General features: G+C 55.7%; 10 protein-coding genes across 10 annotated transcripts; 6 read left to right on the top strand and 4 right to left on the bottom strand.

Annotated features, from left to right (window-relative positions):
• Positions 1-209: 209 nt before the first annotated feature.
• INS49_006812 (uncharacterized protein) lies at positions 210-695 on the top strand (the record flags this gene model as incomplete). The annotated part of the gene is made up of 3 exons (XM_043167580.1): positions 210-223; positions 278-579; positions 658-695. The coding sequence occupies 3 exons, from the start codon at positions 210-212 to the stop codon at positions 693-695; spliced, it is 354 nt and encodes a 117-aa protein (XP_043028724.1).
• Positions 696-807: 112 nt separating this feature from the next.
• On the bottom strand, positions 808-1,638 carry INS49_006811 (uncharacterized protein; the record flags this gene model as incomplete). Its single annotated transcript, XM_043167579.1, has 3 exons — positions 808-1,222; positions 1,292-1,420; positions 1,505-1,638. The coding sequence occupies 3 exons, from the start codon at positions 1,636-1,638 to the stop codon at positions 808-810; spliced, it is 678 nt and encodes a 225-aa protein (XP_043028723.1).
• An 836-nt stretch (positions 1,639-2,474) lies between these two features.
• INS49_006810 (uncharacterized protein) lies at positions 2,475-3,515 on the top strand (the record flags this gene model as incomplete). The annotated part of the gene is made up of 1 exon (XM_043167578.1): positions 2,475-3,515. The coding sequence occupies one exon, from the start codon at positions 2,475-2,477 to the stop codon at positions 3,513-3,515; it is 1,041 nt and encodes a 346-aa protein (XP_043028722.1).
• Positions 3,516-4,202: 687 nt separating this feature from the next.
• On the bottom strand, positions 4,203-6,055 carry INS49_006809 (uncharacterized protein; the record flags this gene model as incomplete). Its single annotated transcript, XM_043167577.1, has 5 exons — positions 4,203-4,420; positions 4,485-4,550; positions 4,750-5,575; positions 5,670-5,710; positions 5,776-6,055. The coding sequence occupies 5 exons, from the start codon at positions 6,053-6,055 to the stop codon at positions 4,203-4,205; spliced, it is 1,431 nt and encodes a 476-aa protein (XP_043028721.1).
• Positions 6,056-7,583: 1,528 nt separating this feature from the next.
• INS49_006808 (uncharacterized protein) lies at positions 7,584-9,836 on the top strand (the record flags this gene model as incomplete). The annotated part of the gene is made up of 3 exons (XM_043167576.1): positions 7,584-7,677; positions 7,979-8,094; positions 8,145-9,836. The coding sequence occupies 3 exons, from the start codon at positions 7,584-7,586 to the stop codon at positions 9,834-9,836; spliced, it is 1,902 nt and encodes a 633-aa protein (XP_043028720.1).
• Positions 9,837-11,377: 1,541 nt separating this feature from the next.
• Positions 11,378-12,409, bottom strand: INS49_006807 (uncharacterized protein; the record flags this gene model as incomplete). The annotated part of the gene is made up of 1 exon (XM_043167575.1): positions 11,378-12,409. The coding sequence occupies one exon, from the start codon at positions 12,407-12,409 to the stop codon at positions 11,378-11,380; it is 1,032 nt and encodes a 343-aa protein (XP_043028719.1).
• Positions 12,410-14,377: 1,968 nt separating this feature from the next.
• Positions 14,378-16,303, top strand: INS49_006806 (uncharacterized protein; the record flags this gene model as incomplete). Its single annotated transcript, XM_043167574.1, has 2 exons — positions 14,378-14,428; positions 14,819-16,303. 2 exons carry the CDS (start codon positions 14,378-14,380, stop codon positions 16,301-16,303), a joined length of 1,536 nt encoding a protein of 511 aa, XP_043028718.1.
• A 1,897-nt stretch (positions 16,304-18,200) lies between these two features.
• Positions 18,201-19,041, bottom strand: INS49_006805 (uncharacterized protein; the record flags this gene model as incomplete). The annotated part of the gene is made up of 3 exons (XM_043167573.1): positions 18,201-18,391; positions 18,448-18,982; positions 19,036-19,041. 3 exons carry the CDS (start codon positions 19,039-19,041, stop codon positions 18,201-18,203), a joined length of 732 nt encoding a protein of 243 aa, XP_043028717.1.
• Positions 19,042-21,169: 2,128 nt separating this feature from the next.
• INS49_006804 (uncharacterized protein) lies at positions 21,170-21,664 on the top strand (the record flags this gene model as incomplete). Its single annotated transcript, XM_043167572.1, has 1 exon — positions 21,170-21,664. The coding sequence occupies one exon, from the start codon at positions 21,170-21,172 to the stop codon at positions 21,662-21,664; it is 495 nt and encodes a 164-aa protein (XP_043028716.1).
• A 1,000-nt stretch (positions 21,665-22,664) lies between these two features.
• On the top strand, positions 22,665-24,291 carry INS49_006803 (uncharacterized protein; the record flags this gene model as incomplete). The annotated part of the gene is made up of 4 exons (XM_043167571.1): positions 22,665-22,976; positions 23,030-23,408; positions 23,471-23,938; positions 24,005-24,291. The coding sequence occupies 4 exons, from the start codon at positions 22,665-22,667 to the stop codon at positions 24,289-24,291; spliced, it is 1,446 nt and encodes a 481-aa protein (XP_043028715.1).
• Positions 24,292-24,548: the final 257 nt, after the last annotated feature.

Below are 24,548 nucleotides of genomic sequence, written 5' to 3'. Positions count from 1 at the left end.
GAAAACGCTGCGTGGGCGCGCGCGAAGAGGGCTTTTTTTTGGTGGGGGGGAGCGAATGATGCGAATTGACAAGGGGGGGGGGGCTGCGTTTCGTTTGAGACAGACAGCGTACCACACAGTAAACGCAGCGCAACGCGCCAGGCCCGGGAGGCCATCCCTGTTCATCACCACCACGAGGCACGCAGCAACAGATTGGAGACGACGAATCCATGGACGACCCAACGTGAGAAACTGCTCCCGATCTCGACCTCCCTTTGCAAAGCTAAACGAGAAGCAGCATCCACGCCGCGGACGGAGAGCGACCGTTCCCGCCGGCCGATTACACCACGCCACGATGGCCGTCTCTGTTCTGGCCGCCCCTTGAGGACCGGTTTGTCCTTTACCATCTCGACGACATGTGGCGCTTCACGTTGATCTGGACCTTCGTGATGTACGCCTGCTTTCACTGGGCTGCCATAGGCATCGCGCTCATCGTGCAGATTGGCAAGAAGAAGACAAATTGGAAGTACCTGTGGACGGTACCTATCATCTATTCGGCCATCGCAGCGGTTGAGGCGTTGGTCGCGGGAAGCGTCACTGGTGCCATGTTCGTGGTATCCCCGTGTCCCGTGACAAATTGCTATGGCCAGCTGCTGACAGCAATTTTGTTTCCAACAGGGTCGGTGCCATTTACAGAGCCGCTGGGTGGTACATGACGACGTGGATTCCATTCATTTGGGGCTGGGCGAACGTATTCGTGCTGGTCGTCTCGTCCTTCTCCTACTCTGGGGGTCTATGAAAGGCTACAAACGCTATCGACGCTGGATTTCAGACTACTGCAGCATCCTCTCCGACCAGGACTTCGGTGCCCTCGGTGCCCTCGGTCTCGGTTGTCTCGAGGCCGGAGACCTCGATCTTCCTGATGATCCTTGCTGGGTTACCTGCAACGCAGTGATACGCCGGGACGTCTTTGGTCACAACACTGCCAGCACCAACGGTCACTCCTTTGCCGATAGTCACCCCGGGAAGGACGATGCAGTTTCCTCCAAACCAACAGTCCTCGCCGATGGTGATGGGTTTTCCAGTCTCAGGTCCTCGAGTGCCGTTCCGCAGGGTTGGGTCGAGGGGGTGAGTGCCGCTGAAGAAGCTGCAGTTAGGGCCGACCATGGTGCGGTCCCCGAGGCGTATTTCGCAAGAGTCGATAAAGGTACTGTTGAAATTGACCATGACGTTTTTCCCCAACCTGCCGTACACAGGTTCAGTGTCGTTCGCTCAAACTAACCGTTGTAAGCAGGTCGTGTGCAGGACATACTTGACATTATACCCATAATCCGTTCTCATGGGAGGGTAAACTATAGGAAAGTCGTCAAGCAGAGCCTCGTCCTCCTCATCAGTCATTTCGGGAAGCCTGGGCGGCAACGGGGTCTTGTCGACGATGAGCCTGCCGCCACCCGATCAGCATCCAAGGAGCGGCAGCAAGAAAAGCAGTGTGGACTCGGGAGCTTGGAGGGGTGAATGTACATACTCTTTGAGAAGCTCGAGACTCTCTCGGCGGGACACATCGTCTGCTTTGTTGAATCGGGTATAAGCGAGGAAAGCCCGCCTCCTCTCTGCCGTCAATTCAGGGGTGAAGCAGTAGTAGAGCTCTCCCGCCTCCATTCGGCGACGGTTCTCAACCGGGTCGACTTTTGGGGCTGCCATGACTTTGGAGGGACAAGGGCTGAGTGAGTGTAGCACAGGAATAACTGTGAGCTGGTTTCTGCCAGAGAAGAAGCTCTTGCTATGTAAATGTGTCCAGTGTCCACCTCGTATTCCAGGAAGAGGGCTTCGTAGCATTCTGTCAGCCTGGGCTCACGCGGTACCTAGGTACCAGGCCTACCCGGTCCCCGCTCTCCCACATCCCTACCGTACCGGCCCGGCAGACCCACAGTGCCATCGGTACCGGTTGCGGCCAGATTTCAGCCGCGATCCGCTGACTCGCCTGGGATCGACGCGTTCTCATCCTTGCGCCTCAAGCACGGCTTATACTCACCCCTGGAATCCGTGTGACCGCAAAAGTCCGGAGAACAATATTTTGGCATCTTTGACATGCTGGATTGTGCCCGAGCACCGAGTGGTTCATAGGACAAGCAAGTCCTTCTAGGGCTTCGAGAGTGGCACCGGGGGTTGGAGAGGGACCGTACTAGGCGTCGGCTTGAAGCTGGACCGACGACACGGCCGCTGGGCTTGCTCTCTTTGTCCAGAAGATCGACCTAGCAACCGCACAGAGCGCTCAGATTCATTGAATAATCTCCCTCCTCACAGGCTGTGAGTCTTTGAGGTCATGGCTAGCCCTGGCCCCGGAGGGCGACAAAGGTAAGACGTTCATGTCTCATAATGCGCCCGCTTTCCGCCCCTTCGCACTGCCCCTATCCCATCCCTCGCCCTCCTCCTCGTGGGACTCACGCGAGCATATCACACGCGACCCTGGCTGCCATCTGACCCTAGCCTTCACCATGACCTACACCACATCCGCATCCGTGCCTACGTCCACGTCCACCATCTCCATCTCCATCTCCCCTCCGCCAAAAGGAGCCCCCAAGCCGCAAGAGGATGGAGACGAGAAGCAGTCTTCTCCCCGCTCCCCAGGCCGGGACAGCACCAGCCGCTACAGGCGCCGGTCGCTGGCACACATCGCCCTGCTTGACACACAGGCCTCGTGCTCCTCCAGCTCGGCTACCTCGCGGTCCCCGCCCCCGACCCTAGTGCTGCCGCCCGACACTGACACGCTGCCGATCCTCAGCCCGACCTCCCAGTCGCACTTCGAGGCCTACAGCCCGGACAAGCCCTACTTCCCGGGCCAGTCCAAGAGCCTCGCCGGCATCGCGCTCCGCGCCTTCTGCCTGGGTGCCGCTCTCGCCGTGGGCGTCATCGGCACGGCTCTGGTCCTCGCCACGACGTCCAGCCCGCTGTGGCGGCTCCCTTTCTTCCTGGCCTCGCTTTCGGCGTTCCACTTCCTCGAGTTCTGGACCACGGCCGCCTACAACACCCGCGAGGCCGACGTCTCCTCCTTCCTGCTGACCGCCAACTGGCCCGCCTACGCCGTCGCCCACTCGGCCGCCTCGCTCGAGTGCCTCGTCACCAGCGTCTTCTTCCCGGCGCGGTCCTGGGCGCCCTTTGGCACGGGGCCTCTGCTCATGCTCCTCGGCATCTCCCTCGTCCTCGTCGGCCAGGTCGTCCGCAGCGCGGCCATGGTCCAGGCGGGGCCCAGCTTCAACCACATCGTCCAGCAGACCCAGAAGCGCGAGCACATCCTCATCACCACCGGCATCTACGGCACCCTCCGCCACCCCAGCTACTTCGGCTTCTTCTGGTGGGGGCTGGGCACCCAGCTGGCCATGGGCAACGTCCTGTGCTTCTTCGCCTACGCCGCCGTGCTGTGGCGCTTCTTCTCCAGCAGGATCAGGCACGAGGAGGTCTTCCTGGTCAGGTTCTTTGGGGACGAGTACGTCGACTACAAGAAGAAGACGGGGACCAAGATCCCCTTTGTGCCCTAGGACATAGATTAGACTGAAGCATGTGTGGCGGCAGTTCTTTGGGGACGACGACTGATACTCTAGAGGGCTTGACTACGGGCAACCTCGGTTCACGATGGACAGTATCAAGCCTGAATGCACAGCGGGCGGAAATGGCCGGCTGCTGTGTTGTGATGAGGTGTAAGCATGAATTGCACATATGTATTGATAGTGGAACAAGGTTATCCGGGAGAAATGCTGTAACAAGCATACATCTTCAACATAAGCCCTTGCTGAACATGTTTACCGTTGGGCCTCGGGTGAGATTATCAACAACACGTGAGACATTTCGACTTGGGCAGTCTGCAGTAAATCGGTTGATGAGATGCTGCTTCCAAAACTTGAAACCTCTGAGATGCACCAGAACCTGAGTAGCTAGCTCACTGCCCACGGGCAACTTTCCTGGGCAACCGCTTACATCAACCCAGACGTGGGCTTCAGCGTTACGCAGGAAATTCACGTCAAAATAATGATGGTCGAGAGTAGTGTTTCCAACGTAGCATTCGATGTTAAGAAAGTTAAAGCGCGAATGTTCATCGCGTTTGTTTGTGCTCATTTTGAAAGTTATATAAACGAGAAACACACGCTATTCAGGATACAATCAGAGCCCAATGAGTGTTGGCGTGTCTCCGCGCTGTTACAATGCAGCAGTCCATGGCCTCGCGAAGCCTACGTCCTGCCGTATCTCCACTTATCGCTAATGCTCCCGTACTTGATTTGCCAAGCATAGAAATAGAGAAGTGCGGCGGCGGGCTGCCCAAATATCGAGAAAGTGACCCAAAAGATGCAGTTTCCTATCATCCTCTTTGTCGGGTTCTCCGACTTCTCGAAGGATTTGGTAATGGCAACGAGAGGAAGCTGCAACAGCATCCCCGCGAAGGCAACACCTGTGAGACGTGCAAAGTCAGCGGCCGCGGGTTCTGGCGGAGTGGTTTGAGGCGGGATACTGACCGATGATTCTATGCGTGGGGATCCCGACGGCCAACTCGTGCAGGAACGCCGATATCGTAAAGACAACTATCGCAGAGGAGTTGTACGACCATCCTCGCCCCATAAGAGGCTGGAAGACATGGCGCCTGAAGTAACTAGAAACCGGCTTGTTCCATGTCCGCCAGTATGTTCCGAGACTATCGCTGTTCCACCCTTTTTGAGTGACGATAAGCATATTGGTTGAGGCGTGCGAGCAGTGCCTTGACTTGGTAAGCGGTGGACTCACAATCGTCATAAAAGGATCGGTCCCCGAATCTCATGACTTCCGCCAGCGCGTTGAGGAAGGACTGAAACAAGGCAAAAAACCCCGCCAGCCATATCACGAGGGAGATTGTCGACAGTTTCAGTAACCTCTCCGCCGCCCCAGCCACGTCCCTGTTCCTCAACGTCGTCAACGAATTCTGAAGTGTGGGCGCCGCGTACTGCGCACTAAGTATCCACATCGCCACACACAGGCCCAGCACCTCTGCCGAGCGCTTGAGCACGAAGAGCCACCTGATCTTGTCGTTGCGAGGATAGACGGGCTGGTACACGAGCGTCGGAGCCCACCAGAAGTAACACAGATTACCAAACGTGATGTTCTCCGGGTACTTGCAAGACTCGTATAGCTCGGGGATGGCCTCGCGCTCGCCGGTCTGGGGGTGCAGGTACGCGTGCCTGAAGTCCCTATTCGTCAGCGCGTAGGAGGCCGTCTTGAGCCAGACGATGATGGCGTGCATCTCCACGATGGTGCCGATGAGCGGGTGGTTCACGTAATAGTAGACCACCAGCGAGGTGATGACGAGCGCGGTGGAGATGTTGGCGAAGTGCAGGCCCATGATTAAGTACCAGGTGCTCCGGAAGCGCGCCTGCTCCTCCAGGGTGGGCGACGAGCTCCCGTTCTTCTTGCTGTTAAATGTTTTCAGACGGGAGGTGCGCGCCTCGTACGCGGCGAAGAGCTCGATCAGGTACGCGAGCATCAGGCAGCACGGCACCAGGGTGTAGAGCACCAGGCCGACTTTGACATCTTGTCTGCGGAAGTCATGGCACCTTATGCAGATGAGTACACCATACTGTCTTGAAGTCAGCGTCTTGCACCTCCACTGTGGTTAGGAGAGTCCGGGGGGGGGGCAGGGAACCGGGAGGAGGAGGGGGGGGGGGGCAAACCTTCTGTATGTTCTCGATCAACAATCGAAGGTTTCCCGCGACTGTTTGACATATCAACACTCCTGTTCATGGCGAGGTGTAGCTGCTCAGTGTGATGCCAACTTACTGAGCACGATAAGCCCGAGGTTTCTGAACCCGATAAAGCTCGGCGTCTGAGGGGCATCATGGCTCAGGGTTGAAGGCCTAACCTGAGAATGCACGGCTACCGTATGGCGATACTTCCTGAGAAGTGCCTTCTTGAGATTCTCGGTGTCCTCCCTTGTGTCGTTGGAGCTGCCCTCGGTGTCGGCGTCCGTGTGGCTCCCTGCAGACGTTGGAGGATTGGGGGTGGCGCGATGGACGATTCTGGCGGTGGCTTCTACGCCACTTGACATTGCTGCATCCATGGCGATGGCATGGGAGCCTCAATTGGCCCTGTGATTGATACTATAGGCAGGTAGATGGGCTAGATACGCCACAGACGGCGAGTCGAGGTCAATTGGGAATGACGCAGAGCCGGAGTATGGCGTCGTCCCGAGTTGATGCGCTGGTCAGTAGTCGCGATGGAGTGGTTTCCTTTGTTGTTACCCTGCTCGCTACCGCCTCTGGCCTGGAGATTAATTTGCACTCTTGTGGTCTGAGCGCCGAAGGGGTAATTGGCGGAGATCACGGAGCGCTGTACGAATTCGTCGCATCGCCTGAGAGAAGAAGAGTCGGGGGAGTTGCGAGTTCCAGCACTTGTGATGTCGAGGTGATCAAATCGAAGCGGGAATGTTGGGCCAAGTGAGATCTACACTTTCGAGATGCAGAGAGTCGAGCACCTCGGGCTTGGAATGGTGCCACTCGCGCGGACTACAGGAGTACTAGTACTGCCTGGTCATGTCTTGGAAGGGGGGCAGAACAGAACGGGCGGACAGGCGGAGCAGCAGGCCCAGTGGATTAAACTCGGCCTGGTCGTGCTAATGCAGCTTCTAGACTCAACAGTTCTGGGATGGACTGACTGCAGTGGTCGTCCTTCAACCTTCGTCCGCGGCTGCACCTCCATCTGCATCTGCATCGCACCGGCATGTGCTTGTCAAGTCAGTGCGAACGTGGGCTGGCCGGGAACAGGTTCATTATCACCTAGTACCCAGCAGTAGTAAGAGGGAACGGCAAGTACATGGACCAACTAGACCCATGCCTACCGCCCAAGTAGGTAGTCTACCTTCAATGGCGGACAGGGGCTTTAGTTGCAGTCTGATGCCGTCATGTCCCGACACCTGCAACGAGTGCCACAACTCAATTCAAAGCAAGCCGTGGATGCCCCTCATCCACAATACCAATGCTCCTACATGCAAGGATGGAGCTCTGTCTGTCTTTCCTAACGGCCATCTGGTGTGCTTACTTGGGCAACGTGTCCATCTCTAGCGCCTGCGGCTTTCGTTGACCATGTTCACCAGCTCTCAATTGACGTGGTCTACTTAGGTGCTGTGTTGTACCGTATTGCAGCTATGAGCAGAGCCTCCTGCTGTCGATCCCATGGGGTGCTGTCAGTACAGGCAGGGATAGTCCTGCGTAAGCGTGAAGAGGAAGAGCAAGAGGCTCCTCCCCAAGCCAAGGACCCTCGGAAGAATGAGTGACATCGGGCCGAAAATGGCCGACAGAAGCAACTGTTCAGTGAGAGTGACAGCCAGCAGCAGCATGGTCCGTGCCCTTGGAAACGGTCCACCTGGGTCCTTTGCTTGGCATACTCGTAGTGTAGACAAGGCTACTTCCCGTACAGACTCTAGCGGTCCACTTTCATTCAACATCCCAGCATCAACATTGCCTCACTTCAGCCTCCAACTCACTGTTTCAACAGACGATTCATTTACTTCATTTTGGAAAGCCAGTCTTACGGTTTCAACGGTTCGAATCACGTCTCCATTCCCGGTACTGCATGGGCTTTGAGCCATCATGGCTTACGCCCCGCGGAGGGACTTTGACAAGGGAGGTGGCAGAGGGGGGGAGGAAGGAGGTTATGATGTCTTCATGAAGGCCAAGGGCAGGCGTAAGTTCAAGTGAATATCCTTTATGCATCTGATGAATTCTTTGGCTAGCTCCAAAAGGAGTCGGCGGGATGGACCCAGGACCACCTCAATGCGCCTTGCTACCTACCTCTCGCCTTTTCGCACCCACTGCCTCAGAACCACCATCTTCCAATGCGCTCATCTCACCTTTCGTGAGAACCAAGCTCAATCATGGCTCCCACTTCAATGAAGATCTACATGGAGTTCTTCAAGGAGAACAGGCCCAGTACTGTTTCACCGCATCAACACCATCGAGCTGCTGCTGACCACATTCATACACAGGGCCCGTGACCGACTATGGCGCGACTGTCACCCACTGGATGCGCCACCGCCTGCCCAAGTACAAGGGGTCCTACCGAGGCGAGTTTGAGCGCCCAAGCCCTAGCTACTTGGTAGATGTCAGTTGTCCTTCAGCTTTTCCTCGATCTTGACTGACCAGACCCTCCAGATGCTCCCGCCAGCCGCCAGACCCACCAACGCGGCAGACTCCATACCAGGTCGCTGGGTCCATCAGTCTCTCAACAAGGTTAAGCACCCCGTGAATGTCGTCCGATGGACACCAGAGGGCCGCCGTCTCTTGACGGCCTCGAGCAGTGGAGAGTTCACGCTGTGGAATGGCACCGCCTTCAATTTCGAGACCATCATGCAGGCCCACGACTCCGCCATCCGCGCCCTCGAGTACTCGCACAGCGACGACTGGCTGGTCTCGGCTGATCACGATGGTGTCATCAAGTACTGGCAACCCAATTTCAACAACGTCGAGAGCATCCGCGGCCACCATGACGCTATCAGGGATCTTGCCATGGCGCCCACCGACACCAAGTTCGTCACTGCTTCAGATGATTCGACCCTGAAGATTTTCGATTTTGCTGCTGGCCGTGAGGATACGACTCTGACAGGCCACGGATGGGACGCCAAGACTTGCGACTGGCATCCTAACAAGGGCCTCGTTGTTTCCGGCTCCAAAGACCATCTGGTCAAGCTCTGGGATCCGCGAAATGGCCGTTGCCTGACGACTCTGCATGGCCACAAGAACACAGTTACCAAGGTCATGTTCGAACGTGTCATCGGTTTGTGCCTGGCGACTGCGGGCCGGGATCAGACTGCCCGTATCTTTGACTTGCGAATGATGCGGGATATCTGCTTGATCCGGGGACACGACAAGGATGTGTCTACGCTCACTTGGCACCCTGTGCATCCCAATCTTCTCAGTACCGGCGGCGGAGATGGTTCCCTTTTCCATTACCTTCTGGATGAGCCAAATACTCCAGAGGGAACATCTTCTTCTGTTGCGGTCTACGACGCTCCTGACAAGGAGACTGCACCTGCTCAGACAATTTACCCGGCCCACAAGGTTCCGTTCGCACATGACATGGCCATCTGGTCACTGGACTGGCACCCGCTGGGTCACATCCTGGCATCGGGATCCAACGACCGCCTCACACGGTTCTGGACGCGCGCGAGACCTGGCGATATCGATTACCTGAAAGATCAATATCATGTTGGTGAAGCGGCGGCTATGGCGCACGGGACATTTGTTGGATCAAAGAACCGGAGGCAGAGGCAGGAGGAAGAAGCTCAAGAGGCCGAGGACGAGATGGATGGGCTGGAGGACCAGAAGATGCCCCTCAAATCAGCGTCCGCCTTCCCTGGCATCGGGATTCCCGGCCTGCCATTACCTGGCGATGGGTCTTACGTCCCCCCTCCGCCTCCCATCCCTGGTGTTGGTGGTGCGCAGCCACCAAACCTCCCATTCCCACCACCTCCTCCTGGCCTGAATGGCGCCCCTCCACCGTTACTCCCCGGCATGGACCCGAATAACCCACCCGATCTCGCACAGATTGCTGAGATGATGAGGAAGGCTGGGATTCCTTTGCCGCCTCCCCCGGGTAGTGGAATGGCCCCTCCACCACCTGGCATGCTGCCTCCAGGTTTTCTCCCTCCTCCACCCAACTCGCAACTTCCACCTGGTTTCATCCCTCCACCAATCCCCGGCATGGGTGGCTCTGGCATGGAGCGAGACTCAGGCCCCGGATCTGACTCCGGGAACGGTTCGGTTAGGAGACGGGCACCGTTGCCGAGTCAGGAGGAGAGCCTGAAGATGGAGCAAAAGAGAGGGAACTATACTCGTGCACACTGAAAGGATAACCAAAAGGACTCAGCGCCATCGTCGAGAAGGAACCAAATACAGCACAATGATCGTGGGCGATACTTTCTCTGCTTGCTGTGCAGCTACTTAGATTTTGGCTGATTGTCTTAACGAGACCCGCGGCGAAGAACACACGTCTAAAGGGTAACCTGGGGGCAGAGTATAGGAAAGGTAGCCGATGACACTCGTCTGGTTTCGGAGCCCAGATACTTGGATCTGGTCTGCGAGGTGGATCACATCGCACGAGCTGGCAGAACGGCCTCATAAATTGCTCCCGGGCGAGCAATGCCCATCTGAAGACCCAATCGATTGGGTCCCGGTTCAGTCTTGTAATTTTCCACAAATTCAGCTGCGCGGGTCCCAAATTGGACTGCCTCGAGCGCCACGGGCAAAGCGGGAGAGATAAGTCGTGGCTTGTTTCCAGAGAGAATGACAACGAGTACGCCTCCAGTGAGGGCGGCCGAGAATGATGACGAGGGGGATGTTGCCAAAGTACAGGGGCTTATATTGGAAAGCAAAGCCTGAATCTCCCGCAATGAAGGGCTTTTGTCCTGCACAGTCGCAAATTGCATGCGCTGTTACGGCTTACATGGTCAAGTTGCGTTCTGGACATATCACACTCGGGCTCAGGAGCAGAGCCCAAAAGGCGAAATGAGGCTGCATGTGGCACTGGAGATCAGCATGAATGCAGCCACTATTTTCGTGTGGAAGGAGACTTTTACTTCATGATATCCCAAGCACCCAGGAACAGGCAGGCCTGGGCACACAGATGTGGCTAGATGAGTGTGTGTAGTGAATAAAACTACGATGAAATACATCTGGCGAGTGAGAAGCTGTGTGGTGTGCACCGCAATGGTATTGTCTGAGTTCGAAGAGCAGTGCGATTCCCTGCGTGTGGAGGATCCCAAACTGGGCTGTAGCCGTGGCCTGAACGGCTTGGCATGACAATGAGTGCATTGTTTTCAACGACAGTTCCACGACTTCGAGGAGAGCGCCCAGACTGCTCATATGCTCGACGACGTTGATTTCCTTCCCCGGGACTGACTGTGACCATGTCACATATTTGTCGGATGGTTTACTCTGGAGACAGACTCTGTCATTGACTATCTAGGCCTATCTACCGCCGCCGTGGCCGGGGGGCTTCCAGCTGACGGGGAGGTGGGTGTGTAGTGAAGCCGCCTCATTGAAGCAGCCCATGCATGTTGCAACCAATTCCAATCTGCTAGCCCCTTCCTCTGCCCCTTCCTCTGCCCCTTCCTCTGCCCCTTCCTCTGCCCCATCCTACTCGAAACACTTGCCGAGCACGAAGGGACGTGACAAAGACCATGGTTCCGGGCTCAACAACCAAAATGCATATGCCTCGCAATGCCGCCGTGCGTATGAAAAGTGAGATGATGCCGCGCTCGAAATTGCAAGCTCGCGACCAATTCCACTGGTTGATTATGTTCCCCTTTGACCTCCTAGTCTTACACCTTCAAATGCATCGTGTCATATTGAAAAAAAGAGAACTCCTGTCTCTTTCTAACCCCCATTCACTTCGCCGCGAGCGCCTTGGGCCCGTCCTTTCCAAAGGCCTTCTGCCTCTCTGCGTACTCGCGGATGACGAGTGCGCAGGTGTGCTCGGCGCAGAGGCGCTTCCTGCGCTCGGCGGGCAGCTTGCCGGCGAACTCGAGGCCGCTGGCGCGCTCGACGGCCTCGAGGGGCACCTCGAAGTCGGTGATGGGCTTCTGGTTGGGGATAGGGGCGTTGGGCAGTACGAAGGCGCCGAGGGCCACGGGCCCGCCGGGGGAGCCGTCCTCTGCGAAGATGACCTTGTAGAAATGTGTGGGCACGGCGACGTTGGGCGGGTTGCCGATCATCTCGTAGCGGACGTACCACTTGCCGTCGGCGGGGTCGCGGCGCGGCAGGTACAGGGGCCCCGTGGCGATGCGCACGCTGGGGTAGCGGTCGGTCAGGCGGCGGCAGAAGTCCTCGAAGTGGGCCCAGTAGTCGCGGTTGAAGCCCTCGCCGACCTGGGGGCACATGTTTGACAGGTAGAAGGTGTCGTCCATGGCGCGCTGGCTCCACTTGCAGTCGGCGGCGGGGACCTGGTGGCCGCGGTCGAAGCCGGAGCGGAAGTAGTCCTTGAGCCGGGCGCGGAACTTGTCCGGGACCGAAGGGTCCTCGGCAAAGTTGCTATGCTTGCGGTCGCCCTCGCGCATGGCGAGTGACTCTGGGGTTATGTGCTCGACGACCCAGTGGGGGTTGCGCAGGCGGCGGTCGTAGGAGGAAATGAGGGCAGAGCGGGTGGCGAGGTCGTTGATGGGGCCGGGGAAGCCATAGTCGAAGAGGCCAGCCGGGTTGACGGGGGCGGCGAGGGTGGTGGGCTGTGACGAGAAGACCTGCTGTGCCGGGACGGGCACGGGAGGCTGCTTGGGGGCTGCCCCGGTCGAGACGGTTGTGGTTGTGGTGGTGACGATTCTGGAGGGAGAGTCTTTCTTGTCTGGTCGCATCATAGCTGCAGTGACGGCGGCGCCAGTTCCAGCGCTCACAGCTGCGATAATTGCGAATGTGGCTTTCGACATGGTGGCGGCTGGGCGTCGTGAGGACGCGGGCGCTTGAATGGGATTTATACGGGCACGCAGGCGAGGGACCTCGTGAGGTAGGTGACGAGGTCAGGCGAGGGCGAGGCGGGCAACAGGCCTCGTTCACGCGGCTGAGGGACGGGGCCTATGTTGGGTAGCCTCGTGGGGTTAGGCTGAGCAGCTGAGGGCGTGAGTTGCTCTGCTTCAGTCACGTCGGGGCCAGACGGGCTGGTGGGCTGGGCTGGGCTGGGAAATTTTCGTCAGCCTTCCCGCGTGCTGCACGGGTCGTGTTGAGTCGAGTCGTGTCGTGTCGTGCCGTGGGGGTCCTCGCAGGGATGCAGCTTGGGAGGGCCAAGACCTACTACCACACCGGGTTAGCTCCTGCAGGTAGTGGTCAATCTGCCGCATTTTAGCCTGGTAGCCGGCAGTACGCCTCTCTCATCTGATTGCTGCCGTCGGTCGCTGACTGCTGTCGCTTGACCTGCTCAACCCCAGCTTGACCTAGGGGGTTTCTGTGACCGTTTTGGCTGTCGGGCTGTGAGGCTGTCTGACTGTGTTCAAAAAGGCCCCAAGACCCCAACGGTCCAGAATGTCCGTCTGTCTGGTGCCGGCTGCAGAAGAGGAGAGAGGGAAGTGTCACAAGCAGAGAACCTTGATGAGAGAGAGGCACACTCAAACCTGGGCGGGGCTGACTCTTGCTTGCGTGCAGCCGTGATGTCGTGCTGCAGTCCTGCAATCAACCGGACGGGCGTCATCGAGTGCAACAGCAGACTGCAGACGATGTGCACGTACGGCAGAATACAATGCTGCTACAGCTGCTGTGCAGCCGGAGACTCGGTGTGATAACAATGTCACAAGTATGCAGACGATAGCGGCAGCAACAACCATCAGTATGGCCGAGGGTCAACTGGGCTGTGGGGATACCGAGCATCAGATCAGCTGCATGCCTCATGCGGCGGCTGTTGCGCCTTGTTCCAGACCACGCACACGAGGAAGCCCCCAGCCATGACTTGGCTTGGGCCTTGTCGCAAGGGACCTCCCGGGCAGCCGGGGCGGCGCACTGACCTGGCAGTCGGGCTGTTACTTCTACACTAGGGGCGACGACCATCAAGGTTCTCGCAGACCACCTGCAACTGCAGGACGCGGTGCTGAAAAAGGGCAGCTTGCTATTTGTCAGGGGCAACCTTGAGTCGCTGGGCCAGGCGGCCAGGCGGCCCAGGGTGACAAGCCATCCGCGCCCGCCCGTCACTGGCATGCCCCACGCCGTTTCTGCTTTTCGCCGATCCCAGCACCAGCTAGCAGCGACAATATGACATCGACAAGACCGTGAGTGGCCCATGGTCTTCAGCCCGATGGCCTGCCCACGATACACATTTGCTTCCTCCTGTCTCTGACCCAACTCTCAACAGTCTCTCCGGCCGTCCTGGTCGGCCTGTTTTGAAATAGAATAAGACCTCTCAAATCACGCACTACACGCCTCCATCTTGCTACATCCTATCGTGCCGTGCCGTATCTTTTCCCCTTTCGGCCCTGCTCGTCTTCTATGCTGCTACAAGCAAAGCTCCAAGCCCCAAGCGACACCTGCGTCACCTTTGTGCAGCCAGTACAAGCCCTTTGTGTCAGTCGCATCCGGATACTTGGGCACCACAACACCTCCACAGAACGCCAGACTGGACACAATAAGACGGCAGGAGGATAGAAACGCACCTTCCGGGCCTCAACTCGCTAGCCAGCGGCACTGCACTGCACTGCCCCTGCCGCCCGACGCTCGAGGGGAAAACAAACCACCAGTCTAGTCACCGTTCCCCCCGTCCAAGGCGGCTCAAGTCCTCGCTTTGTCTTTGTTCCCATTACGCGCACCCATTACATACACCATCTCTATCCACTATTTCAGCTACTGCAGGCACCAGATCCAAGGAGGACGACGGAGGTGTCAGCGAGAGGGCCAGAGGGCTCTGACAGCCGACCATGGAGGTGGCAGAAGTGAGCAATGACACCCGCGGGTGGATCATGTGCATCGTGAGCGGCATAGGTGGGTGACCCCGGTTCCGTCCAAACCTCCAACCTCTGACCTCCGCACTCCTGGCACGGCCTCGTGGCCAGAAACAAAGTGAGAAAAGAGCATGAAACAGGCAACGGGTCACTGCTAACATCGCTTCTCTCCCAATAGCCTGCGTTATAGGCGCCTGTGTGATATGCGTCGACTTGGTGATTCGCTATATCCCGGGCAAGCAAGACTTCCGCATACAGGACAGCAATTCTTTCCTGGCATGCTCACTCAGCCTGAGTTTTGGCGTCATGGTTTGTGATCCCTCCTCTCCGCTATAATGGTCCACAAATTGCCTGTACTCGGCGTCACACGCATGGCGTCGCTATATCCATTCTTGCTGACCAACCCGCCAACTACAGATATTCTCGGCCCTGCATAGTATGCTACCCGAGTCCGAGGAGTACCTGCGCAGGGACAAGTACGAATCGATGGACGCCGGCTTGATCATGATGGGGTGCTTCGTCGGCGGCTTCCTGGGGATACAGGGCGTGTCGAGGCTGCTTCACCGCGTCATGCCCTCACATGTGGTCGACTGCGATCACACCCACGACGACGCGGATGGGGACGAAGACCACGCCAAACACGACCACGCCGATGGTGTCAGCCGCCAGCCGTCGCGCATCGGTAGGGCGAGGACGCGGCTGTCGTCCCAGGGCAGACGGATAACTACTGTCACGAAGCTGCACGAAAATGGCCATTCCCACTCCCACGGCCACGGACACGGCGACTCCCACGGCCATCGGCACGTGTCTGAGTCCACACCGCTCCTGCAATCTGCGGGCAACCAGCAGGCCAACGGACGGCCACATCCCGATCCCCAGCAGCATGGCCTGTCAGCCGTCACGGATGGCTTGCGCCAACAGGCACTGGCCCCGAAGCATTCGTCTATCGGTGTTGGCCGTCGTCCATCCCTCATTGACATGCGCGATCGTGTCATGTCCTTCGTCAAGGACACCAAGAGAACCTGTGACGTAAATGGCCCTTGCTATGGCTACAGTGATCCCTGTGGGCAGGAATGTTTCAAGCATCTCAGCTCGCGGTCTGCAATCTCGAGACAGAACTCACGCTCCGCGTCGCGAATGAACACGAGCATCTTTCAACCTACTGCGCCACTGTTTGAGAGGGTGTCAGAGGAGGGCAGCGAGATCGATTCAGGGGCGGCCTCGCCTTTCAGCCCTTTGGGTCAAGCCAGCCGCACCCAATCGCGGGAGGCAGCGGTCGGGGCGGGCCATCACGATCATCCTCATCACGACCACCATCATCACCCGGATGAGGACGACTACTCCCACGACCACATGTCGGAGGCAAGCACCGACCTCGAAGCCCAAGACGGCGCAGCTCATCACCACCACGTCCCGGCGAACGCGTTCCTGTCCATCGGCCTGCAGACCGTCATCGCCATCGCGCTGCACAAGTTCCCCGAGGGCTTCATCACCTACGCCACCAACCACGCCAACCCTCAGCTCGGCTTCAACGTATTTATGGCCCTCTTCGTACACAATATTGCCGAGGGTTTTGCCATGGCCCTGCCACTGTACATGGCCCTGGGTTCGCGCCTGAAAGCGATAGCCTGGTCCAGTCTTCTGGGCGGCTTCAGCCAGCCTATGGGCGCTGGCATAGCATGGCTGGTATTCAGGTTCTTTGGCTCCGGCGAGGGGGTCGGAATCGACAACACCGCCTACGCGATCCTGTTCGCTGCAACGGCGGGCATCATGGCGAGTGTTGCTCTGCAGCTCTTTGTCGAGAGCTTAAGCCTGAACCACAATCGCAACCTGAGCATTGCCTTTGCGTTCCTGGGCATGGTGCTCTTGGGAGTGAGCAACGCAGTTGCTGGCCACCACTGATGGGCTGGGTTGGTGTGCGGAGATGTTATACATCTGAACAATGGGAACATTTGTTACAGACGAAGATAAGAAGAAAAGGAGATTGTGTGGCAGTGAATGGAGGTTACCAGTGAATAGGGGTCACGTAACCTAAGTACGTCTTGGAAAAGGGTGTCCCCTAAGGCCCCTTCTGCACTCAGAACTTAGCCATACGCCCGCTTGAAATACAATTAATCGTACATCTGCCAGAGCCCATCGATCCTGCTACAGATTCATTGCAAAAGGCAAAAGAGTTTGGGCCATTTCAGCCCTACGTCTCTCTTCGTTCATGTCTGTGCCAGCATACTTAGGGGAGATTTCCTGCCACATGGAGCTTACTTTCTTCTCTTTCCCGTGGAGACTACCGGAGTTGAACGGACTACCTTGGTCGAATTGGTCATTTTTTTTTTTTTCCTCTTTCGTTTTCTCCTTCCTAGGTTTCGTGACGGATCCACACTCTATGGCCAATAAGTTAGGGAGTGCTGATAATCATGGTAGCTTAGACACTCAAGTACGAGACTCGAGTTCTGATCTGAGGTGTAGCAATCGTACAAAATGATAGCTTGATACTGAACATACTGCTCATGGTCAGCTGTACCGTCCACTAGAAAGAAACCTGGTGATGAAACGACCACAGCCGGACAGCTATAAGGAAGACTATTGACCCTATTGAGGAGATCTTCTAAGTTGGGGTCTCAGGCGTCGGTTATACTGCTGAACACACCACTCGTTGCCGACAGGAGTATGCACGTAGCATCCAGTATTTCCCATTTTCACAGTTTATCTAGGACTAGGGGTTTGCGAAGATGCATAGAAAGTGCCACGTACTTGGGTACATTTATCCCATACGAGCATTTAAAATAGGTTTCACTCGGAAGCATCAAACATAGCCGTCAAGTTGATCCATTTCTAGTTATCTAATTTCTTGATAATTTGCTGAGAATTAAAGCAAGCGCGTAACGTATTGCCCTCGCCCGCGTGTCATCGACCAGAATTGTCTCAATAGAAGTGCTGTGTTTAGAACTATGGTGGCCGCCAGAGTCGACACAGACTGCTGGGCCTACGATCCTACCTTCTGGTATTAGCCTCTGCCCATCCGAAAGATTGCCGTGGCCTTGGGTAGGTGTCCTTTGAGTACACCTAACCGCGTATGTGCTTAAGCCGCTCTCTACTCTGGCACTCGTTCTCTGGTGGTTGATGAAATTTTGTCGCACAGGTAACAGATCTGCCACATGACCTGTTCATAGGCGCAGATGGGATGAAGTTGCACCAAATCGTGACAAAACGCCATCGTGGCCTTCTGAGAAGTCCACGGGAAAGTAGGGTAGGTCTCAAATTCGTCCACATTTCTGATGACAGAATTATGCGGCAGATCTCGGCGTCGAGACTTTGTCCGGTCAGGAACCCATGATGGGTATGATTTGTCATTAGAAATGGTGACCGGACCGAACTCAAATATATGCAGCAGCATTTGAAGGCTAGCACCGTGGTTGCAACGGCCAAAGGTAGAAGAAGCAAGTTGCTTGAACATGACAGTCCAGTGTGCATTGTAGTCCAGGTGAAGCAAGCGGCTGTCCTGTACCAGTCCTACAGTGATGTTGAAGGAGATGCCTGTCACCGTTGGTGGTGACCCATGTGCCGACACTGGCTCGCAGTGGAGGTCGATCTGAACATTTGTCTTCGTTGCCGAATTCCCGTTGGCACCCGGCATGACAGCGCGGGATTGCTGCACTGATAGTTGTCTTGCCATTCTTTTGAGAAAGGAGTAGGTTTCCACAGCGTCTTCCAAAGTTGGTCCTCGACGTCTTGTAGAGCGTATCATCAGAATCAAGGTTTATGACCTGGACGATGTTATGATGTAGTTAGAATGGAATTACATTCAATTCGTTCTCTTTGCAAATTGGAGCATTAAAGGTGCCAATGTGGCAACAAATGTCTCCTTTGTTTCAGTTCTGAATCCCTCCCCACCCTCCCCAGGGGCGAAATCAAAATCGAGCTTCTGCACAATTTGCGATAGAGCAATACGCAGAGTCATGTATGCCATATTCTTTCCCGGGCAGGAGTAGGCACCTGTGTCGGTCAGCACTCGCTCTGGGAACAGAATTAGGTGCGAAATTATTACTGACCAAGTTGGAACGGGAAGAAAGGAGCAGCATTGGTGCCGAATTCGTCTTTCCTCTCCCCGAACCTCTCGGGGATGAACTCATCCGGATGTTTCCAATATCTTGGATCTGTGTGAATAAGCTGTATCGGAGTAATGACATTGGTATCACCAGGGATGAACTGCTCATCCACCCACATCCCGTTTGAAGGTGTAACACGTGGTCCACCCACGAGCAGTGGTGGCTTGAGTCTAAGTGTTTCCTCGACGATGTCATCGATATAGGTGATTGATTTCGCCTTTTCGTATGTCCAGTCTGCTGGACTGGGCATGGCTGCGTCGACTTGGGATCGCAACTTGTTCAGTACCCTTGGATTCTTTACAAGGTAAAAGAGTGCACAAGTGAGCGTCGTCGCGATCGTGTCGCTTCCTGCGACGATAAGGACGCGAGAGTCTTCATGCAGTGCTGCCGTTGAGGGCGGTGCGGATGCGTCCTTCTCCATGAGTGCCTTGAGGACCCAAGATATAATATCCTGAGGCGCCTGGTCAGGTTGCCATCGCTGTTCATCTTGTTAGTTCTCAGTCAATATATCGCGCTACTATCTGACCTTACCTGCATCTTGGTTTCCACTTCGTGTGCACACAGCTCGAAGAACCCCGAGTACTTCGCCGTTGCGCCCGGAATCCGTGATAAAAGAAACAAAAGCCACGGGACGTGTCCAAGAGTTCCTATGACCCCCATGCTCTCGTGCAATGAGAGGATCCTCGGATCATGTCTTCCGTTGGCCAGGCAGTTGAAGTCCTTTCCAAGACCAACCCTACCTATGAGATCAAACCCCAGAAACATTGACCAATCTGTGGCATTAATAGGGGCCCCCTGTGATACTTGCCATATGAACAGGTCGACCAACTGTCTAATATGCGGCTCGTAAGTAGAAATAGCTTGGAAATCTTTAGCATTCTTACAAATTGCAGCCTGGTGCATGGCTAATTCAACCGCCTACCTTTGATAGACAGGCTCTTTTCCCAAGCCCTTCGCCTCCGCCTGTGGGCGTCATGATCCCTCAATGTATGGACGGAGCATTTCTTGGGATCAATATCAACCTGTGAGTAGTAGGTTGATTTCCGGCAAGGTGAGTCAGGACCATGCACCGCCAGAACTGCAGTGTCGCGAAAGAGACATATTTCTCTAGGGCCTGTATGATTCGTTAATCTTGTACAGCTGGAGGATGGTGTATCAGCCTACCAGTGCGCACGAAGTCTCCAAATTTTTGATGTAGCAGGGACAATTCTTCCTGGTATTGCACGTTTTTGGCCGCCAGGCACAATCCATAAAACTTGGTGAATTTGGCCAGAAACGGACCAGGAAATCTCCTTAAGCGATGGAAGACTAGTCTGTATGCCCCGATGCTGAGTAAAAGACCGCCGGTGAACGCAATGGCAATTCTCGTCACTTCCGAGAGGCTTTCTCCTGTAGACGCTCCCGCCAGCTGACATGCATAGAAAAGGCCCAGCAGAGAACAGACCATCAAGGCTGGAACGTGCAGCAAGAAGCTCTCCAGTTCCAAACTCGTCACCGTGAGTGCAGCGTGGGTTGCGAGACCCAAAACCGCACTGAGCACAGCAGTCTTCATGGTGTTGGCGGCGTCCGGCAAGCACGATGCGAGTCCAGAGCTAGCTTTGTGTCGATGGCAGCGGAGCGCTGCGTAATATTCAGCCCCAGTGGGCTGTGCCAAGGATTTTGCCGCGAGATCTGGGCGGGGAGATGGACAGCCTATCGGAAAATCAGGGCATGGGTATATACATGAAGTACAATTTTGAATTCTAGTTGGGCGTGATTCCCAGGTGGGGGCTGAGAATACATGGTATCTTTAGAAGTCATCCTTTGTGCTATTTAGGAAACACATGCAATGAGCACTTGAGGACCCACCTGCTGACTGCAAGCTACCACTTCAGCCCTGCTAGCTTGCGTAAGTGTAATTTAGCGCAATCAACAGGTAAGTCAGGCGCTTGTACAGCGAACAGTAGGACCGAAAATAACCCTTGTCTTGTCCTGTCATTCCTGTGCCGATACGTGTATGCCTTGGGACCTATCGGCCATCCAACATTGTAGTCATGTTGATCGGGGAATCGCACTCGGAAGCCTGCGAGGGCCGAGACTATATACAGTATGACCACCAGGAAGGTTAGCCGTGCGAGGGCTAAATTATCTCTTCGCACGCATCTCAAATTCCTTTCTCACGTCGACGCTGTTCACTTCTCACAAGATGAATCAGTCATCATCCTGTCGACGGGAGAGTTCAGAGGACAGACCAACCGCTAAGTCATGGCATCTCTTCAGTCCCAACCCGCTCCAGGGCCTCAAGTCCCCTAGATATCACATTTACACACTCTATTTGTTTACCTGCAACAACGTTATAGACGTTATCCTTCCAGGGCTCTTATTCGCTTCACTCAGCGCTTCTGTGGCGTCGCGATTCTCGATGGGGCCTGACCAACCTTTGGCCGTTATATTGGTGTCCATACCCAAGATGCTGCTCTGGTCTTGGACAAATCTTCTGGTATTCAACCTGAGCAACCAACGAAGTGAAGCGTCGATCAAGGAGGACATGGTGAACAAGCCTTGGAGGCCGCTGCCTTCCAGGCGTCTTACACCGGCTGAGGCAACCCGCCTTTTCTATTGCGTGCGCCCAACGGTGCTGTTTCTCTCACTTTGGGTCGGTGGCCTAGTACCCTGCATATCGATAATGTGTCTATCATATTGGTACGACGACCGAGGTGCAGCCTCGAATCCCCTGGTCAAGAACCTGATCAATGGGATGGGCATTGGCTGCTATTTCGCCGGGCCTTTTGAGGTCATCACGGGGCGTTCTATGCTGTCTGGCAAAGGAGATGCAGCAATCTGGGTGCTCATGATCATGGGAGCCATCGCCACGACTAGCCATGCTCAGGATCTCAGAGACAAGGAGGGAGACAGGGCGGCTGGAAGGGAGACTCTGCCAAACATGGTGGGGGATATGAACGCCAGACTGCTTGCCGTGTTGGGCATCATTGGCTGGACATGCATAGCCGCGTCATACTGGGGTGTAGGCTGGATGAAAGGAGGGATTTCGGGTATCGCAGGGGCTGTGATGGCAGGAAACATGCTTCGGGACAGGACGCGGACAGGTGACATTCTCACCTGGAAGTTCTTCCCCCTGTGGATGTTCGGACTATTCTTGATGCCTGTTTGGGCCCAGTAGGGACGGAGATTTAGATGGGTTGCGAAGATCTGGGGTCGGGTCTAGACTCATCGACTCAATTACGGCTAGAGAAGACTCCACATGCATAATAAACTCATTGACTTCGGCATTGTATCCCATGTATCCTGGTAGGTAATTTGTGGGAATGATTAGCCGTGGTCTGGAGTCTTTGACGGAGGTCCCCTAGGGTAGGCAATAGTAGCTCGTCGTGTACTTGGCGTACACTGGCATGGATCATCCATCATTGGACAGTCTTGAAAATCTGTGCGATTTGAGGTTGCCTCAACTGTTCCGACCATCCGAAGCGCTCCTACCGAGTACACGAAAGGATACATCGCGTGGGAAGGATTGGGGGAGCCGGCCGCCCCTGTCACCAACCGTTGACTCGGACTGCATCTGCGAAGGATTGCAGTAGTGGCTTGGTGGAGCCTTGAGCCGCATGTGCGACCCGTACTAAGTATATGCACGCGCCGTACTTCCTACTGCCACCCAACCAACCAACTGGCAAGGCGCAGTTCATGTATCACAGCCTGTTGGTCTTACTTGCATGGCGTTAATGCCCGTTGGTTAGGTATCACCAATGCTATTCAGTGTAACCCTCACTCGTCTATACTCGGCTAACCCGTCTTGCGTCCATGTGGTCTCACAACTGAGCAGCCGAGCAAAAGGCGACCTGCAATTTATGACATGTCGCAGTTTCCTGCACTCCTCAAAACAGGGTGTGGCGGGCGCCGTTACATTGCCATTTTTTTTCTGGCCCCCTTACTCGCCGCGTAAGGCAGCCTGCTCTCCCGTGCCTGCTGTTGGTAGTTTCGTAATCCTCGGCATCTGTTGGGTAGCACAGCTGAATACAGCCTCCGAAGAGAACTAGGCTTGTGCATTTTAGGAAACCATGTCGTCCAACATTGCTGACTCCTGAGACCTTACTCTTGTGCCTTTGATCAACAACATTGAATTCAATTCCAAGCTACTATCAACTCCCGGTCGAATCAACGCAGCCATGGCTCTCAATACTTCAAACAGCACTCCTTTGGACTTCACGACCTTCCACAATGTCATCGATGGGAAACTCGTAGGCACAGCCAAGACGCGACACACTATCAGCCCTTCCACTCTGCAGGAAAACCCGCCACTTCCTCTGAGTACTGCAGAGGACGTCGACAAGGCAGTGGCAGCAGCCCAGAAGGCAGCAAGGCAATGGGCTGAAGTGCCCTGGGACGAGCGGAAGAAGGCTCTCGAGGGCTTCATCGAGGCCTTTGAGTCGCACTCGGAGGATTTTGTCCAGATGCTCAACAAGGAGCAAGGGAAACCGGTTAGTGGCCACCTCTGTGTGCGCTGGCTCCCACTTCTGACCTCCTGAACCAGCTCTTGTGGGCTCGGCATGAGGTTGCCACCGGCTTGGCTTTCCTCAAGGGTTTCAACGGCCTATCTCTTCCTGAGGAGGTCCTCGAGGACACGCCTGAACGCAAGATTACCACCCACTATTCGCCTCTTGGCGTGGTTGTCGGCATTGTCCCTTGGAACTATCCCATCTTCCTCGCGTGTGGAAAGATCGGAACTGCCTTGCTGACCGGAAATGCCTTCATACTGAAGCCGTCCCCGTTCGCTCCGTACTGCTGCTTGAAGCTGGTCGAGCTTGGGGCGCGCTTCTTCCCTCCCGGTGTCTTCCAGGCTCTGAGCGGAGACAACGACCTTGGCCCTCACTTCACAGCACATCCCGACGTAGACATGATTAGCTTCACAGGTAGGGGTCCCACTTAAAAAGCGGCCGATCGAACTGCGCGAGTGCTAAGGCGGTGATCATAGGTTCTGGTCCGGTTGGAAAGCTTATCGCCAAGTCCTGCAGCGCGACCCTCAAGCGATTTACGCTTGAGCTAGGTGGCAATGATCCTGCTATTGTATGCGCCGACGTCGATATCGCGGCCACGGCGGCCAAGGTCGGTCTGTTCGCGTTCTGTAACTCGGGCCAGATATGCATGGCCATCAAGCGTGTCTACGTCCACGAGTCCATCTACGACGAGTTCTTGGCTGCGTTGGTGAAGCACGTGGGAACTCTTCAAGTCGGAGTGGACGAAACCTCATTCCTGGGACCTGTGGCCAACGAAGACAGCTTCAACCGTCTCAAGGCCCTGCTAGGAGACGTCGAAGAGGCTGGGCTCAAGATCGCGGCGGGGGGAACCCAGCCACTGGCTGAAAAGAAGGGCTTCTTTCTCCCCGCCACTGTCATCGATAACCCTCCAGACGACTCGGCAATCGTGGAGCAGGAACAGTTCGGTTAGTATCTCACCCTGTTGGATCTTTGTCAAGTGTGCTGGAATCGACTTTGCTGACGTGCACCAGGCCCCGTGCTTCCTTTGCTGAAGTGGTCGGATGAGTCCGATGTCATCCAGAGAGCTAACAAAACTGACTCTGGACTCGGTTCTTCAGTGTGGACTCGCAACGACGAACAAGCCACACGCATAAGGAAACAACTCAAGTCGGGAAATGTGTGGGTCAATACGCATGCTGAGATCGTGCCCAACGCCCCCTTTGGAGGTCACAAGCAGAGTGGATTCGGCGTTGAGTGGGGCGTCGAAGGAATGAAGTCCTACTGCAACCTGCAGGCGGTTTACACTAGACCACACTGATGAGACCTCTGGAACTTCAAGGAGACAGTGTATCATGGCGTGTTGCGCACTTGCAGTATGCTCGCTGAAAACTGTGGCGGACAGCCACTGGCAGATCCAAATGGGAGGAATGGTCATGCATCTTTGCAGCCCGCCCTTTGGTTTTGCTGCACACAAACCGCGCCAGCTATACCAGCCGAATTCTTTTGATTTCAATGATGGTGTTCTGTGCCTTGCATATTGATCCATCCCCTCGGGTTCCTGAACAAGGTTTCTTT

This window comes from Diaporthe citri (genome assembly GCF_014595645.1).
Source record: "Diaporthe citri strain NFHF-8-4 chromosome Unknown scaffold_2, whole genome shotgun sequence".
Taxonomy (NCBI): Eukaryota; Fungi; Ascomycota; class Sordariomycetes; order Diaporthales; family Diaporthaceae; genus Diaporthe; species Diaporthe citri.
The sequence above is the reverse complement of the archived record's forward strand: the minus strand, read 5'-3'. Positions and strand labels throughout refer to the sequence as shown.